Source organism: Zingiber officinale, chromosome 11A (assembly GCF_018446385.1).
Source record: "Zingiber officinale cultivar Zhangliang chromosome 11A, Zo_v1.1, whole genome shotgun sequence".
Lineage (NCBI taxonomy): Eukaryota > Viridiplantae > Streptophyta > Magnoliopsida > Zingiberales > Zingiberaceae > Zingiber > Zingiber officinale.
Window position 1 is genome coordinate 87665281 of NC_056006.1, and position 16986 is coordinate 87682266.

Sequence of the window (16986 nt, forward strand, 5' to 3'; positions counted from 1 at the left end):
CAAGCTCTTAATTTCTCCTAATTTTATTTTTCTGCTAAACATACCCAAACAACTTTTTTTAAAATACTTTAACACTCCTCTTTCAATTCAAAACGCCATTTGGGTTGAGACTTGAAAATTTTAAATTAACAAATTATAATGGGAGAAAACAAGCTGCTTTGATCAAGCAATTTTAAAATTGATTCGCATGGGCCAAATGCATTTTTTTCCTTTGAAAATATCATCAGAAAGTATGTGTAATATTTGAGATGGAAATAAGATTTTTTTTTTTATCTTCACAATATGGTATATTGGTATATTCCGAAAACAAACGGTAATAATACATTTCACGAAAAAAAGGTTTAGTATATTTCTTTTTCTGTTAGAAACGATTCATTTCAAGAAAAACGATAATCACTTGAATCATTTCAAGAAAAAAAATAATTCAAATTTGGGAGAAATCAAATAATCCATGATAACTTGAAGATGGGGGAAATTATTGTAATTGCCAGTGACGTTCTAAGACATTGAAACATAGGCGCCAATTTGAAATAATTGAAAATTCAGACAGATAATAGAACAGACAAAGCTGGCTATGTAATTAATTAAGACCAAAGCATCCTATCATCACCATTTTGTAGAGCATTTGGAACACACAGTAACTCAACTATTAGGTTAAAACATCATCATCTCCCATTAAATTAGCTTAATGAGCTCCATATAGACTCGTGATTCACATAACTTACATGGCATTTCTTGTAAATGGAATAGTACGAATTTCGAACTGATATACGCATTCAGTTGCCAAAGCTCCTTGCAGTACAATTATAGTTTCCAGCCTATCCAATAGCGACTGATTCATAATGAAGGCCTGTCATTATGCGTCAGAAAATACTGATTAAATTCTGACAGAACCACTCAGACAGAAACCATAATAAGAGGTTTTAACAGGAATTTATATCTATAGAAAATTTTCTAACAAGAATACTGATATATCAGCAACGTCTACATTATCAAAAAAAAAAAAAACACTCGGCCATTTCACTATACCAAGTAGTGGTTGGTTTCCTCAATGAAGATAATCAATAAAAAAAATTTACCATTAAGTAAATAGGTCCTAATAGACCAAGGTCCGCATTAGCATGATATGCAATCTAAGAACAGGGATACAAAAGCCTTACCACCAGTCTGCTAGCTTCCCGACAAGTCACCCACATTCAACTGCAGACGGTCTTTAGCCTCTTTGCGGCTTGCATGAACCCAGCAATTACCTGCACTTCATCCAATTGCTTCACGACAAATCATGAGCAATTGGGTTCCAGTAATAGAGTTAAGTTCCGTTGGTCAAGTGCAAATAATGCATTTACTTGGGCAAGGAAATTAAAATGAAAGGCTACCTGCGACACAAAATGCCTTTGAACAACTTCAATCAACTGCTCTTTGGAGGGATTAGGATTATCATCCATCTGTTTCATCCAATAAAATGAATCCACAATCAAGAAAATGATGGCAGACAAAAAAGGCAATTAATTTCCCAGTTGAGAAAAGTACAACTTACTAGATTAAAGTATCTATAATATCTCTGCAGTGCTGTTGTTTCTAACTTGCTCAGGTCAACTTTCTACACAAACGAATATAGAGCTTTCGTCATCACAATCAGAAAGAACGAGAATTATTTTTTACATAAGAAATGAACAATTAATGAAAAGCAAGATGGAGGGACCTAACAATCACTTTAATATTCAACTTATTTGCCATTAATCACAAGAACAAAGTGATAGACTAGGTTCTACAAGACCAAAGCTGAATGTTGCTATGTATAAATCTTACTGTGCTAATCGTGGATGAGGAAACAGATCCCTTGGACTGGGAATCACAAGAGTGAGACCTGCTCCAGGATTTATCAGAAGATCCTTTATGGTGCCTGCTCCTAAAGCTTTGAGTTTTTTGTAATTGTATAGAGCCAGAAGCTGAAAAAAAAAACTAGTTACAGTGATATCAAGAGCAAATGATGAAACATGAAAAAAGAGAATATATTAAATGAAAATGGCAATTTATTTGATACTAATAAACTCCATCCAGGCCATTACGGTGCTGTGTGTAAGGAAATTCTATTGTTTTCACTTTGAAAGAAAGAACAGAAAAGAGAGAACAGGGGATGCTAAATAATAATAAGCTACTTAAAGACCTAAACAGCCCATTGATATGTAGAACAAACAGTTTTTCACAGACTAGTAAAACTAATACGAAAGAGAACGCAAGCAAAGGGAGAAAACTAAAAGAAATCTTGAATAACTAGAGCAAGTAACTTTTACTGGATCATATTGATGCTCATCCATACCTGATCCATTACAGTGTGTATTGTTACAGTCAACTTCATTGTCTTCCTCATTGCCTGTAGGGGCTTCAATAACACTAAGTGCATTACGTTGCAGCTTCACTTCAATCCCATTTGTCAAAACCTAGATTTTCAAGATACTAAATTCATATTGACTACATGAATTAAATATAGATTTTTTTTTTTTAAAGAGAAAGATATTGGAGTGAAGCATAGTTAACCGGAGTAGAAGTGTAAACAAGAAGTAAAAGTATGTAAGCAGGAACCGGTTACAGAAAATTCCTGCCGACAGCAGAAACCTGGGTCCTACTACAGAGTCTAGTGAAATACATCCCTAAAAAAAAATCAACTAGCTACAGGCAAAAACAACAAAGATAACAAAAGCAACAAACTAGCTCTAATCAAGAATATCAAGAGTTACAGAGTGGCCTTTCTGTTTGCACGGTCCTGTTTTCAATAAGACCAGCCAGCTGGTTCCAGATTAGGTTAAAAGTGGCATTGTCAAAGAGATGATGTTATTAAAAAATTTCATAGAACTAATTAACAGAAACAAAGAAATTAAGATATTAACTCTGAGGTCTTCAGTGGCAGAAAAATTACTGTATAGTAGAATTGAAGTAAACTTGATGAAGCAATCATGATGCTTGTCTGGCTCATATTCTTGCAGTAATTATCATCATATTTCAGAGAGGCAATTGAAACATTTATACTTAAGTTTCAATTGATTTGGAATCTCACTCTCCTTTTGATGCATGTTGTATGCAATTTTCAATTTGTCTACGACAGGAGCATACTGTCAGATCTTCATGTTCAGATATCATGTAACCATCAGCTTAAGCATTGTATTATGTGCATCAAGAACAAGGATATAGAAGGAAAGATCATTTTCTGTACCTCTAAACATAAGTAATCCCTGTTTAAGGTTAGTGCTAGACAACTAATGTAATTTGCATTTTAAAATTCTAGCAAGTACACTGACAATGTTAGTTGGACAAGCCAAACAAAAAATGAATAATGTGAAGCAACAGAAATTTTTTGATTCTGATGTTTTGGTGTAAATCATACTAGTTAAGTCAAATTTTGTGCATCCATTATCCCTAGGTTCAAGATGCAGCAGAAGAGAGAATCTGACATACAAAAAACCAACTAATCCTTGCAATTTTCTGAAAAGGCATAACATAAGATTCAAGTCATGCAGAACAATTGCCACTTGTGATTCATTAATGATTGATTTACTGAAGGTGAAACATAGAAGAATAAAATGCATGAAGAAAGATGACTAGTTTTATGCCCTGAAATTAAATTTATAACATATAAAGCTTTAGATCTTCAAACGGATCACTAATCTAAGCCCAAACAGACAAACACAAAGGCGAAACAATTCAGATATTTTAGAACAAATTTTACCACACAAGACAAATATATAGCAGCAGAACCGTAAAAATGCAAGGCGCCCAGATATAAAACAATGCCTTTCCAATTAAATTCATAGAGTTGTCCGTATTCCTCTTTCAAATCAGTATTAGGAAAACACATGCTTAGGAACATGGCAACAAAGAGTTCAAGAACATGACTTCTCACAAGGATGAGATATGGAACATTTTCACCAAGAATAATACAACAAAAAAACCTTCATGTTTCCTGAATCAAAAGTAATAATGAAACCAAACTATCCTTCCACATTATAGATAAAATCGGATATCTTGACCACATTCTCCACTTAAAATTATCCATTCAACTGAAAAACAAAATCCTGATATCATTGTGAAAACTAAATCAAAATCTAACATAAATTCTCCTACTAAAAGAATTCAAGAACCAACGCCTCATGATAACTCACAAAAAAAAAATCACTTTTCCATCAAAAATTCAGATAGATGAAGCCAATTACCAGCCAATGCCAACCTCCAAGGCCCACAGCCTTCTTGACGACCCCCTGGAGACCGACGAGAACCGATTTGGTCCGGTTGTTGCCGGTGACGATGACCTTGGTGTGCCGAGGGAGCACGGCCAGCTCCTCCTCACTGATCTCCCCGAAATTATGCTGGCATCCACCATTCATCCTGCCCTCCATGGTCGCCAGCATTGCTTCACTGTCCCAACAGCTCCACCTCCACTGAACGAGATTTACCACCAAAAGATAGCGCAAATTTGGCGGAATCAGGGGATCAAACAATTTGACACAAGATTATGCATTGTGGGAGGCGGATCGATCGAAAAAGAATGGAAATTTGGGGGAATCGTCGGACGGGAGGAGATCAGAGTACTCTGTTTTCCTTCTTTCTTTTTTCTTTTTCCCTTCCGCTGTGTTTGTTCGCTGCTCTGCTCTTCCCTAATCGTAATCCTTTCGCCTTTCGCTGTTCTGAATCCCGACGTCCAGGGTATCACCAACCGGAAGGCGGCACGTGTCCACTCGAGGAGTCAAGTCACGAGCGCGATGTGCAGCGTACGGCGACGACTATTGCCACTAACTGAAACGCCCCACAAAGCGCCAGCGTAAAAGACTAACTTACCCTTGTTTAGACGACCACGATGACACGATCGCACGATCTAACTCATTTGACGAGGGCAATAATGGAAGGTAACAGAAAAGACCGTAACGGTAACGGCAGATCAAAAGCATCCGTTAACAGACGAGGGCCCGCGACGCATGCAACGCTGTTAACTTCTCCTTTCGCCACAATTTAAGGCTTTTTACTACGCACCGCGCGGCCACGAACAGAGAATGTGGGGGCGGGACAATTCGTTGCCACCGCCGTTTTCCCGCCAAAGTAAAGGAATCAACACCGTCCATCTGTCGGATCGAAGGGTCCTGATCCACCCACACACGCCGGAGTGGATTAGGATTCGAGGACTTCTAAAACCAACCAAATTCCGTTTTAGTCTTTTTGCAATTAAAGACAATATTAATAGTAGAATGTTGTCATAAACACTGAAATTACAGTTTAAAGCAAAGATCCAGGGGAACCGTAAATCTTCCGGTTCGACTGCTTGAATTATCTCCCGCCGTTCATCGGTTTGGGCTTCTCGAATGTTCCTACTGCATCTGTCTGATTGCTTCCCCCAATCCGCCGACACTCTCCCTAATTCCCTTCGTCGGAAACCTTGCGGCTTCCTCGTCTCTAAGCGCTAGGTTTCTTGAGGCAGCTCTCGAGGATGGCGCAGAAGTCGAGGGCCTGCAGGCTGTTGTCGAGATAGCCCTGGACGAGCACGAAGAGGTCGGCGTCCTGCAGGATGTTCTTTTGGTATTTCAAGATGAACTGGGATACCTCCTGGTTCATCTGCAGGCGACTGACGGTGGCGGCTCGCAAGATGCCCAGTGACAGGAAGCATGGGGTCGAGGAGGCACGCCACCTCGTAAATACCATTTCATTATCATAACCAAATAAAATCTTAAATTTTATTTGTTGAAAATACAAACAACAAAACACACGCCAGGTAGATTAAATAATGAATTTTAAAATTTTAAAAATAGGATTTTTCATTGAATGCCAAAATAAGTTTTGATGAAATTTTAATTTACGTATGGTTATGGTGAAACAAATATTCACAAGATTCACAAAAGTGCAGTACTTAGCGATACATAATTAAAGTGAAACCAAAATACCTACTAAATACAATAACTTAAATCTCTACGAGTGTATGGACTTCTAATGGCCAGTTGATTTAGACGGAATTCACATTCCCAACTACTACGATTATTTGCTTGTAGGTCGTAGCAACATCTAAATTTGACAACTTATAAGAATCTTATGTCCCTGTGTCACTCAATTGACCTATGAAATCGATAATTATCAGAGCAGAGGTTAGGTTAGAATGATGCAAAGCAGCAGTGACTTTTTCCTATCTTTATGATCTTCCTAATCAAATTCGAGCCATCACCTTTTGAAGCTAGGACTGCCCCTATATTTGCTAGATGTAGAAGCCTTCATATTTTGTTGTTCACCACTTGGTAAGGGTAGTCGTGGGTTTGAAGTTGGTTCATTTCTATTTAGACAACTGGATGGATTGCACTCTCTTACAAAAATGATTAATTAGGCTAGTAATATCGAGTCTGGGGTGACTGGTTCGGTTCCACGGAAATTTTTCACCGACCATCAGGATAAATCGAGAAGCGCTCGTAATGGACAACCCAAGAACTTAACATCATTTAGTTGTATGTCCCATTTGGATTGCACTCTCTCTTGAATAATAAGACCATCGTTTATAATGACTGAGCCTGTGAGTAGAAAATACAAGGCTTAAATCAATAAATTTTATATAGAAAATTCTAAATAGAGAAATGTAAATTTAGCTTCAAACATATAAAAAAACCAGATGAAAAATATAATTTTCGATATAGGTAACAAAAGTGTGAAGTTGTTTTTTAGAATGTAGATCATCGTAGATTATCATAAAAAAAAATATAGAAGAGAATTCAGATCAATAATTGATTGATAACATAAAATTTTCATAAAAGTTCACAACTAAAGTATGACATTTGTGAAAAGTCTCATCATAGATAGTTTAATATTTTTTTTTCAAATTATTATTTTTAATAAATATAGTTATTACTTATTTATAACTGCATTTTATTTTTACAAAAAATCTAGTTGAAAATGTCGTTTATTCTTGTAAATGTCAACATGAAAAATGTAGCGAGGAATGAACAAAAGTTAGACTAAATTGAATTACTGATGGGATTTAAAAGTTCAATTCGATTTGGTTATTTTAGAAATTTAGTTTTTCTCTTTAAAGATATTGATATTTATGTTAATTTGGTTCAATTTTGATTTTAAAATATTATAATTAGGTTAAATCGAATAAGTTGAACTTTAAATCCCTAAATTGAGAAACCCTAAATCTCTAATTTCAAATTAACCAAATAGAAAATTAAACTCAGATGGAAATGTATAATTGATGAAAAGTTTGATTAATTCGGTGGTGGAGTTGATTTTCTGTATATCTTTTTTGCTGAAATTCTTCTTTCTTCTAGTGAACATTTTCCTTATTAAGTTCACCAGGTGCTCTTCGTCTTCTGAGTCTTGGTCAGACTCACCTTAAAATTCAGGCTTGGTTCTTAACTTTTCTTTGGAGGAACCTGCAAAAAGAGCAATACATTTCTCGGTTCTAGCGTTAGTTTGTTCGTGTAGCTCAAGTTCACAAAAAAATTCGTCCAATTTTAATTTTGAAAAATCCTTCGAAATCTTGTAGGCATCCATGATGGATGCCCACAATGCATTTCGAGGAAACACATTCAGGGTGTATCTTATTAAATCACGGTTCTTTATTTGGTGGTCGATGGTATGAAGCCCGTTGAGGATGTCTTTGTGTTGGTTGCTATGCGGAATATCATACCGGTTCCCCTGTATAAAAATTTTGTACAAGTTCTGAACCTTTACTAACAACCTATTGTGTTCTTTAGAAATTAAATTAGGAATCGTAAACAGAATTTAACATTATTGATTCTAAATTTAACTTATCTGTTCTTAGTGGTTTAGACTTGGATCACAAACGATGCTTAACATTATTGATCCAAATTCACCAATGTTATAAATATAATTAAATATTAATTTCAGAAATCAACTTCCAGGTTAAACATGGCGAGGCACTAGGCCTTCTTGGGTATGGGAGCATCCATCACTTCCTAGATAAAGTCTTTCAATGAAATCTAATATTTAATTTCCTTATATAACCCTAGGTTTAACCAAAAGGAACAATCGAATCACAAATTCGAAAAACAAAGAAAACACAAATTCAAAACAAATCCGAACCCTAGAATCACATGTCTCTTGTGTTTGGTATTTCAAAAACTATACAAAGAAACTAGTATGATGCGGAAAACAATTACTAATTATACCTTTCTTTGTATGCAACGACCTCTTGATCTTCTACCGTATTCCTCTTCTTATCTCGGACGTCGTGTGGGCGACAATCTTCCAAGACAAGAACCACCCAAGCCCTTCTTCTTCCTTCTTCCAAGTTTCGGCCAAACAACTTCTCCAAGAAATTGTAAGTCTCGGCCACCAACCAAGCTCCAAAGAAAACTAGGAAACAAAACCTCCTTTCTCTTCTTCTCCAAGCTAGATCCGGCCACCAAAACAAGTTCCTAGAGGTTGATGAGGTTCGGCCACCAAGGAGGAAGAAAAGGAGGAGATGAGGAGATGATATGGCCGACAACACCAAGGAAGAGAGGAGAGGAATAGAATAGAGTTCACTCATGAAGACATCTCTCCCTCTCTTGTATAATCCTTGGTCTTGGCAAATCATGAAAGTTTTAATAAAAACCTCCTTATTTTCTTTGCCATGGAAAAGAATTTTTTTTTTTAAAAAAAAAACTTATTTCCTTTTCTTTTATTAAGTGGCCGACCATCTCATAGCTCCAAGCAAGGAAAGTTTTAATAACACAAAAATTAAAACTTCCTAATTTGTTTCCGGATTTTTTTTAAAATAAAATTTCTCTATTAATTTTCCCTTCATGGTTGGTTATAAAAGAAAATTTTATAAATTAAAATCTCTCTATTAAAACATATGGATGATTTCCAAAAAGGAAAGTTATCTTTAAAATTAAAATCTTCTTCTCAATCTACAAATAAGGAAAGATATCAAATCTTTTCTTAATCTTTTGTAGTAACTATAAAAGGAAAGATTTAATTTTAAAACTCTCTTTTAAATCATGAGGATGGTTAAAAAAGGAAAGATTTATCAAAAATTAAAGTCTTCCTTTCAACTACAAATAAGGAAAGATTTCAAACCTTTCACTTAATCTTTGGTAGGAAGCTATAAAAGGAAAGATTTAAATTTTAAACTCTCTTTTAAAACCATGGAATCCACATAAGAAAAATTTTAAAAAATAAAACCCTTTTAATTTTATTGTGGCCGGCCACCTAAGCTTGGACTCAAGCTAAGGCCGGCCACACTTCATCCCATCCAAGCCATGTCTTGGCCGGCCCTTGCTTGGGCTCCAAGCTTGGCTTGGCCAGCCACATAAGGATGGGTAAGAAGGTGGGTATAATACTTTATAAATAAGAGGCTACGATAGGGACCGAGAGGAGGAATTGGTTTTGGTCTCCCGATGAAATTAAGCTTCCCATGTTCGCCCTGAACACCCAACTTAATTTCATCAATAATAATTCAAACCACTAAAGAATTATTATTGAACTACCGCACCAATCCCAAATTACATTTTCGGCTCCTTCTTATTATAGGTGTATTAGTCTCCCTGTGTTTAAGATGTCGAATGCCTACTAATTAAGTGAGTTACTGACAACTCATTTTAATTAGTATCTTAGTCCAAGAGTAGTACCACTCAACCTTATCGTCATGTCGGACTAAGTCCACCTGCAGGGTTTACATGACAATCCTTATGAGCTCCTTTTGGGGGCATTATCAACCTAGATTACTAGGGCACAGTTTCCTTCTATAATCAACAATACACACTATAAATAATATTATTTTCTAACGTATCGAGTCTCTTGATTTATCGAACTAGATCTCACCCATTGATAAGTTAAAGAAATAAATACTAGATATATGTGTTTATTATTATATCAGGATTAAGAGCATACACTTCCATAATAACAAAAGGTCTTGTTCTTTTATTCAGTCAGTATAAAAAGAACTTATCTTAAATGGTCCTACTCAATACACTCAGAGTGTACTAGTGTAATTTTATAGTTAAGATAAACTAATATCAAATTACACTACGACTATTCCAATGGTTTGTTCCTTTCCATCTTAGTCGTGAGCTATTGTTTATAATTTATAAGGAATTGATAACATGATTTTCTGTGTGTAACACCACACACCATGTTATCTACAATATAAATTAATTGAACAACTACACTTAGCATATAAATGTAGACATTTGACCAATGTGATTATTTATTTCAAAATAAAATGTTTACAAAAAGCTAGGCTTTTAGTATACACTCTAACACTTTGATTCTCGCATGGAGTCGACTCGCGGATTCTCCTTCCTGCATCTTAATGTTAAATAATTTATTTAGGAAGAGATCTTGTTTGGTTACCTTAGCGTCGCTCGTTCCCTCGTACAGTTCGATGAGCTTGTCCCACAGTTCTTTTGCATTTTCGTGTGGCCTGACGCGATTTAGTTCCTCCTTTGTCAGCCCACACTGTAGTGTGTTGAGGGCTTTAAAGTCCGTCTGTGCTTTCCTTTTCATCTCTGGGTTCACTGTTTCGGGCCCAACAGAATTCCAACATTGTCAACTGGAGCTTTGTAGCCTTTGGTGACACTGAATCATTGGTCGTATTCGGTCTTTAGATAGACCTCCATCCGCTTCTTCTAGTATGGAAAATCGTCACTGCTGAATAGGGGAGGACGGACAATACTAAATCCCTCGATGTGGGCCATAGGTTCTACACACATAAGAAACAAAAATTGGTCTCAAGACTTGGTCTTGGATTAGTAGTGTGGGAAAAGAGAGAAATATTAAGATTGAATTGGTGTTGCACCAATTCAGATTGATTTGCTATGATAAAATGCTTCCAAAGAGGTAATTGTACCAATTTAGAATATATCGAAAAAACTGAAAATCGAAAGCAAATAAAATAAAGGTTTTCACCCCCTTTGTCTGATTGGTGGTTGCACCAAATTAGAGCGGTATATGCTCTGATACCATTTGTTGGATCATAGAGTTTGCTAGAGGGGGGGTGAATAGCGCTTTTTAAGAATTCGAAAATTAATTCGAGTATGCAGCGGAAATAAGGAAAGTAAGGGCAACGCTAGTACAACCAATTTTACTTAGTTTGGAGTCTTCGTCAACTCCTACTTCAAGGCTCACACTCGTCGAGTGCTTTCGTTGGGAAATTACTAATAATTCACAAAAATGTTTACAAAATAATTACAGAAATTATTAAACTAATATCGACAACAAGAAAAAGGAAATGAGTCACAGGTTGGTCGGAGAAGTCTCGCAGTGTCGTAGGAGCAGAGCGCAATAAAACAGTCGTAGCAGAAGTAGTTGTGTTTTGCTCTAGATGATGACCTCCTTATATAGGAAGCTCCGGGTGCTCAGATCCCTTCTAGGCGCTCGGATCCCTTCTGGGCTCCTGGACTGTGACGTAGGCTCAGCCAACCAGTGCACTCCATGTTTGCATCGAGATAGAATTTTGCATTCCGAGCACCCGGAAGGGATCCGGGCACTCAGATGGGATCCGGGCACCCGGACCATCTCCGAGCGTCGGGATCCCTTTCGGGCGCCCAAACCACCATTTTCCAGCAAATCCTTTTCCTGTAAGAAAATGTTAGTTCGAGACAAATACAAATTATACTACCCTGTAAAATAAAGTGTTAGCACAATTATAGTCAACTAGAGTAGTAATTAGATTCTGTCTCACAGAGACCAGAATCTAGTCATGATCTCAACTTAGATTCTCGAAATGGTTCTAAGTTGGATCAATACCTAAGTTTCCTAACTAGAAATGAGTCCTCACCAAGTCACTCCCCTCTAGTGACTTACCTTAACTTACCTGCTAGACATCCGGTCAGTCCGTCGACTTGTCTGAACTTTGTGCCAACTATCCGGTCAGCCCGTTGACCTAGCTGGGCTTTGTGCCAGCTATCCAGTCGGCCCGTCGACCTAGATGGGCTTTGTGCCAGATATCTGGTCAGTCCGTCGACCTATCTGGACTTCGCACCAACTATCTAGTCGGCCCGTTGACCTAGCTGGATTTCTCCTGTACACTCAATTAAAGTGTTAGATCACATTAAACCTAACTTAACCTATTTTGTCATTCATCAAAACCTGAGTTAGACCGTTAGTACTAACTACACAAACCGTTTCTCTTTGAGGCACTTAGGGTTTTTAAACACAGGTCATAAAATATTCTCTAAGCTCAACCCTTCGATATTAATGAACTGATTGGTGGTAGCTATCGGATCGTAGTGGAGGGAATTAGTCATTCTATATGAAAAGGCGTGTGTCAGCTGTTATAGGGTCATAGTAGAGAATGAGGAGTTCATGGGACACGTGATGAGTACCCAGGAAACGACATTTATGATGCAAGACAACTAAATCATTTCAATAAATGGCACACTCCTGTGTATCATCAGCGCATTACTAGGCATATCAAGCGTCTGACATGCATTTTTTCGATGAAGATAAAGTTAACTGTAGCATTAATGGGAGATCAGATGCGTGGTTGGCCAATCAGACTAGCCAATCGAACGATCAGGGGAAAACAAGACTCGGGTCTAGTCAGTCGGCCACAAACTTCCTTTGACTAGACTTGAAGGGGAAGTTAGTGATACGATATATTGTGAACAGACCCAGAGATGATGTGATAGTCAAAGTCAGGGTGAGGTAGCAATTAAAGTCAGAGTATTTACAACCGAACAAGTCACTCTCACTGGGACTCGGCTCCTCATTCCTTAGTGCTAAGGCACTCAATATGAGACCGGTCGGCCTTAGGGCTAGTTGGGCTTAAGGGACGTAGCTCCCTATTCTTCAAGCACAAGTCTCTTAGCATACGGTCGATCGACCCAAGTGTTAGTCGAACTTAAGGGATTTAGTGATCCACTACTTAGAGCTAAGGCACTTAATATACTATTGGTTGGCCAAAGAGTCGATCAGACTTAAGGGACACAATGTTGGTGCAACATCCCTCAGGTCAAGGTTGACCTGGTTGACCAAGCTTGAGTCTTGGTTTGGGTTTCGATGTTTGACAATGCAAGGTTGATTGAAGAAGAGTCAAGTAGGTCAAGGATGACCGGATACTTGATTGGGAAGTCCTAGTGAGTGAAGCTAGGCAGGAGGAAAATCCTGGTGAGTGAAGCCAGGTGAAAGACCTAGTGAGTGAAGCTAGGCAATTGAGAAAGTCCTGGTGAGTGAAGCTAGGTGAAAGACCTAGTGAGTGAAGCTAGGCATTTGGGAAAGTCCTGGTGAGTAAAGTCAGGTGAAAGACCTAGTGAGTGAAGCTAGGCAATTGGGAAAGTCCTGGTGAGTGAAGCCAGGCAAGAGAAATCCAGATGGGTCAAGGTTGACCAGACATCTGGTGAGAGTCCAAGTAGGTCAAAGGGATTGACCGGATACTTGGCACGAGAAAGAAAAGTCCAAGTAGGTCAGAGGGACTGACCGGATACTTGGCAAGAAGAGAAAAGTCCAAGTGGGTCAAAGGGATTGACCAGACACTTGGTGAGAGAGTCCTAGCTGGTCAAGGGTGACCGGATGCTAGGTCTTATGTACCAACAAGTCATGGTTGACTAGATGTTGGTTTAGGGGGCTTTGGACTTGGTTTTGGGCAAAAACCAAGGTTTGGATTGATCCGTGGATTGATCCAGCAGGTTTGGATTGATCCGTGGATTGATCCGTGGATTGATCCAGCAGCTTTGGATTGATCCGTGGATCGATCCAGCAGATCTGGATCGATCAGTGGATTGATCCAGAAGATTTGAATCGATCCACCGATCGATCCGGTGAGTCCCCGCGAACAGAACCCCTCTGGATCGATCCGTGGATCGATCCAGAGGTCCCAATCGATCAGTGGATCGATTGGGACGCTGCTGCTTCGCGCGATAAGCATTGGATCGATCCGTGGATCGATCCAGGCATGTTTCCAGAGCACAGAGGCGCTCTGGATCGATCCGTGGATCGATCCAAAGCCTCCCCGATCGATTGGGAGCAATCCAATCGATTGGGATTCGACCGTTGGCGTCGTTTATAGCTGTTGGCGTGCGATTCCTTCAGTAGAACTTCACCGATTCATTCCAGATTCATCACAGCTCCTCCCCAGCACTCTCTAAGCTCCTCACCGCCAGTTCTTGAAGGTTCTTGGAGGTTCATCCAAGTCAAGAGGCGAGTTGCAACGAGAAGAAGAAGAAGCTAGGGTTTTTACTGCATCTCTTGTAAGCTTTTGCTTATTCTTTACTACCCTTTCTTCTACTTGTATTGAGAGTCTTGTAGGGCTTCTCCGCCTTCGGTAGTTACCGAAAAGGAGTGTTTATTAGTGGAGGTGTGTGTGTGTGCGTGGATCCTTGGACTAGTCACCTCTTGTGAGGTGGATACCAAGTAAAATCCCATTGTTAGCATTGTTGTAGTTTGTTTCTTTGTATTCCGCTGCGCATCACTTTGAAGAAACAAGCAACGAAGCTCAACGAGCACGCGAAGAGCTATTCACCCCCCCTCTAGCTACTTTTCGGTCCTAACACACAACTCCCCATTCTTCAAGCACAAATGTCTCAGTATACGATCGGTCGACCCACAGAGCCAGTCGGATTCAAGAAACTTAGTGCTCCACTCCTCAGTGTCAAGATTCACATAGTACAGACAGTCGGCTCTAGGACCAGTTGGACTTAGGGAACTTATCTCTCCACTCTTACAATACAACTCTCAGTATATAGCTGGTCGATCATGGGGTCGGTCGGACTTAAGGGACGTAACTCCCCATTCTTCAAGCACAAGTCTCTTAGTATACGATGGGTCAGATAGACATAGTACAAACGGTCGGCCGAAGGGCTGGTCAGACTTAGGGTACTTAGCTCTCCACTCTTACAATACAACTCTTAGTATATAGCTAGTTGGCCATGGGCTCGGTTAAACTTAAGGGGCATAGCTCCCCATTCAAGTACAAGTCTCTCAGCATACAGTCGGTCAACTCCTAGATCAATCGAATCTAAAGGATTTAGTGCTCCACTCCTCAATGTCAAGCCACTCTGCATACGGTCAGTTGGCCCAAGGGCCAGTTGGACTTAAGGGACTTAGTTCCCCACTTTTCATTCTAGTATTTCGTCATGCAGTCGATCGGCTACTAGGTTGGTCGAACTACCCCGAGGAGATAACATTTTCAAGAAATCACAATAACCTGTGAGAAAGTAACAACTACTAGTCAGGGCATATTCTGCCACCAAGGCTTATACATGAAACGGAACATTCCTACAAGGACGGTCATACAACTTCCATTGTCTAGCGTTACTTGACATATTCTGAGATCAAACATTCTCAGCCGCATTATTAATATAGGGGGTACAAAAGACGGTTTATATGCATAAAATAGAACATTCCTCGAAAGATGGTCGTACATATTTAGTTGCTCGACATATTCTGATACCAGACATTCTCATTATTACAGAGATTCTGAGGATCAGTATAAAAAGGGGTTCTATCCATTGGCAAGATAGGTGAAAATATATTTTTACACGTCTTACTACATGCCACTGTTCTACTGTTCATCTTCTTCTATATTTTTCGCTCGCCTACTGTACTGACTTGAGCGTTAAAGTTAGGGGTGCAAATGAGTCAAGTCGCTCGTGAGCCGCTCACGAGCACTCGATCTAAGCTCAACTCAAGCTCAGAGTTGATCGAGCTCGAGCTGAGCTCGAGCCAGCTCGTTTAATATTTGTGCCGATCTCGAGCCCATTTAATATTGGCTTGATTGCTCATTGAGCCGGTTCGAGGTAGGATAATCCAATATTCTAATATTTAAAATAATTATTACTTTAAAATTAACTAATAAGTTGAGGAGGTCTTTGTGGCTAGAGTATTTCATTGAGTTGCTAGAGGTTAAAGGTTTAAATCCCAGCTTCTACAACTTGTTTTTTCATTTAAATTCATGTTTCGAGTCGAGCTTGAGCCAACCCGAGCCCATGATTAAATGGTCAAGCCTCGCCAAGCTCAAATTCAAAAACTCACTCGAGCTCGAGTCAAGCCTCTTTAATTTTCTCGAGCTTGAGTCGACCCAAGCTTGAGCTCGACTCGGCTCATTTGCAGCCCTAGTCAAGTGTCTTCAGTCGAGTTATAAGTGAACATCCTTCCTATTCCTATAAGAATGGTCAATATAAAAATGGGTCATCTCCGTTGGTAAGATATGTGAAAATATATTTTTACACATCTTACTACACATCACTTCTCTATTGTTCATCTCCTTCTACATTTTTTGCTTAGCTACTATACTGATTTGAGCGTTGGAGTGTCTGCGCCAGAAACTCCCTCCCTAGTTCTTGCTCTAACGCTCTTTGCTCTCTTTGTGGTGCATGTAGGAAGGGGTGGTAGGTGTCATCTTCTTTCCATCCCAGAGTTTTCTCCCAGTCAACAATGAAGTCATCTGCCTAGCGTGTCATTAGGGATGTAAACGAGCCGAACCGAGCCGAACAGTATTAGGCTCGAGCCCGGCTCGTTTAAGTTATATTCGGGCTTGAGCTCGAATCGAACTTTTATCACAAGGCTCAAGTTCGGCTCGTTTTAGAATTATCAAGCTCGCGAATAGTTCGAGCTCGGCTTGTTATTAGCTCGATTATTGAAGTTAACGAGTTTAACTCGTTAAGCGAGCTCGGGCTCATTTTCGGGTTCGTTTAGAGCTCATGTTTGGCTCATTTTAGAGCTCGTTTTTTGGCTCATTTTAAAGCTCATTTTAGAGCTCATTTTTTTTGCTCGTTTTAGAGCTCGTTTTTTTGCTCATTTTAGAGCTCATTTTTTTGCTCATTTTAGAGCTCGTTTTTTTGCTCGGTTTAAGGCTCGTTTTAAGGCTCGTATTTTGGCTCGGTTTAAGGCTCATTTTAAGGCTCGTTTTTTTTTGCTCACGAGCCTATAAACGAACATGTTCGCGAGCTTACAAGCCGAATATCCTTAAGCTCGAGCTCGGCTCGATAAAACTGTCGAGCTCGAAATCGAGCTCGAGCTCGAAATCGAGCTCGAGCTCGAAATCGAGCTCGATAAACGAACGAACTCGAACGA

The 16986-nt window shown here is 39.1% G+C and overlaps 1 protein-coding gene across 1 annotated transcript; it reads right to left on the minus strand.

Annotated features, from left to right (window-relative positions):
* Nucleotides 1-551: 551 nt before the first annotated feature.
* On the minus strand, nucleotides 552-4676 carry LOC122032686. Its single transcript, XM_042592004.1, has 7 exons — nucleotides 4209-4676; nucleotides 2321-2441; nucleotides 1810-1949; nucleotides 1538-1600; nucleotides 1377-1445; nucleotides 1161-1268; nucleotides 552-850 (listed from the first exon to the last, which is right to left on the minus strand). Exons 1-6 carry the CDS (start codon nucleotides 4401-4403, stop codon nucleotides 1197-1199), a joined length of 660 nt encoding a protein of 219 aa, XP_042447938.1. The 5' UTR covers nucleotides 4404-4676; the 3' UTR covers nucleotides 552-850; nucleotides 1161-1196.
* Between the last annotated feature and the right edge of the window lie 12310 nt (nucleotides 4677-16986).

Coding starts and splice junctions, on each gene's coding strand:
- LOC122032686 (XM_042592004.1), bottom strand. CDS start 4,403: ATGCTGGCGACCATGGAGGGCAGGATGAATGGTGGATGCCAGCATAAT. Junction 2,442..4,208: donor TTGGAGGTTGGCATTGGCTG/GTAATTGGCTTC, acceptor TTGAAAATCTAG/GTTTTGACAAATGGGATTGA. Junction 1,446..1,537: donor ATTATAGATACTTTAATCTA/GTAAGTTGTACT, acceptor TGGATGAAACAG/ATGGATGATAATCCTAATCC.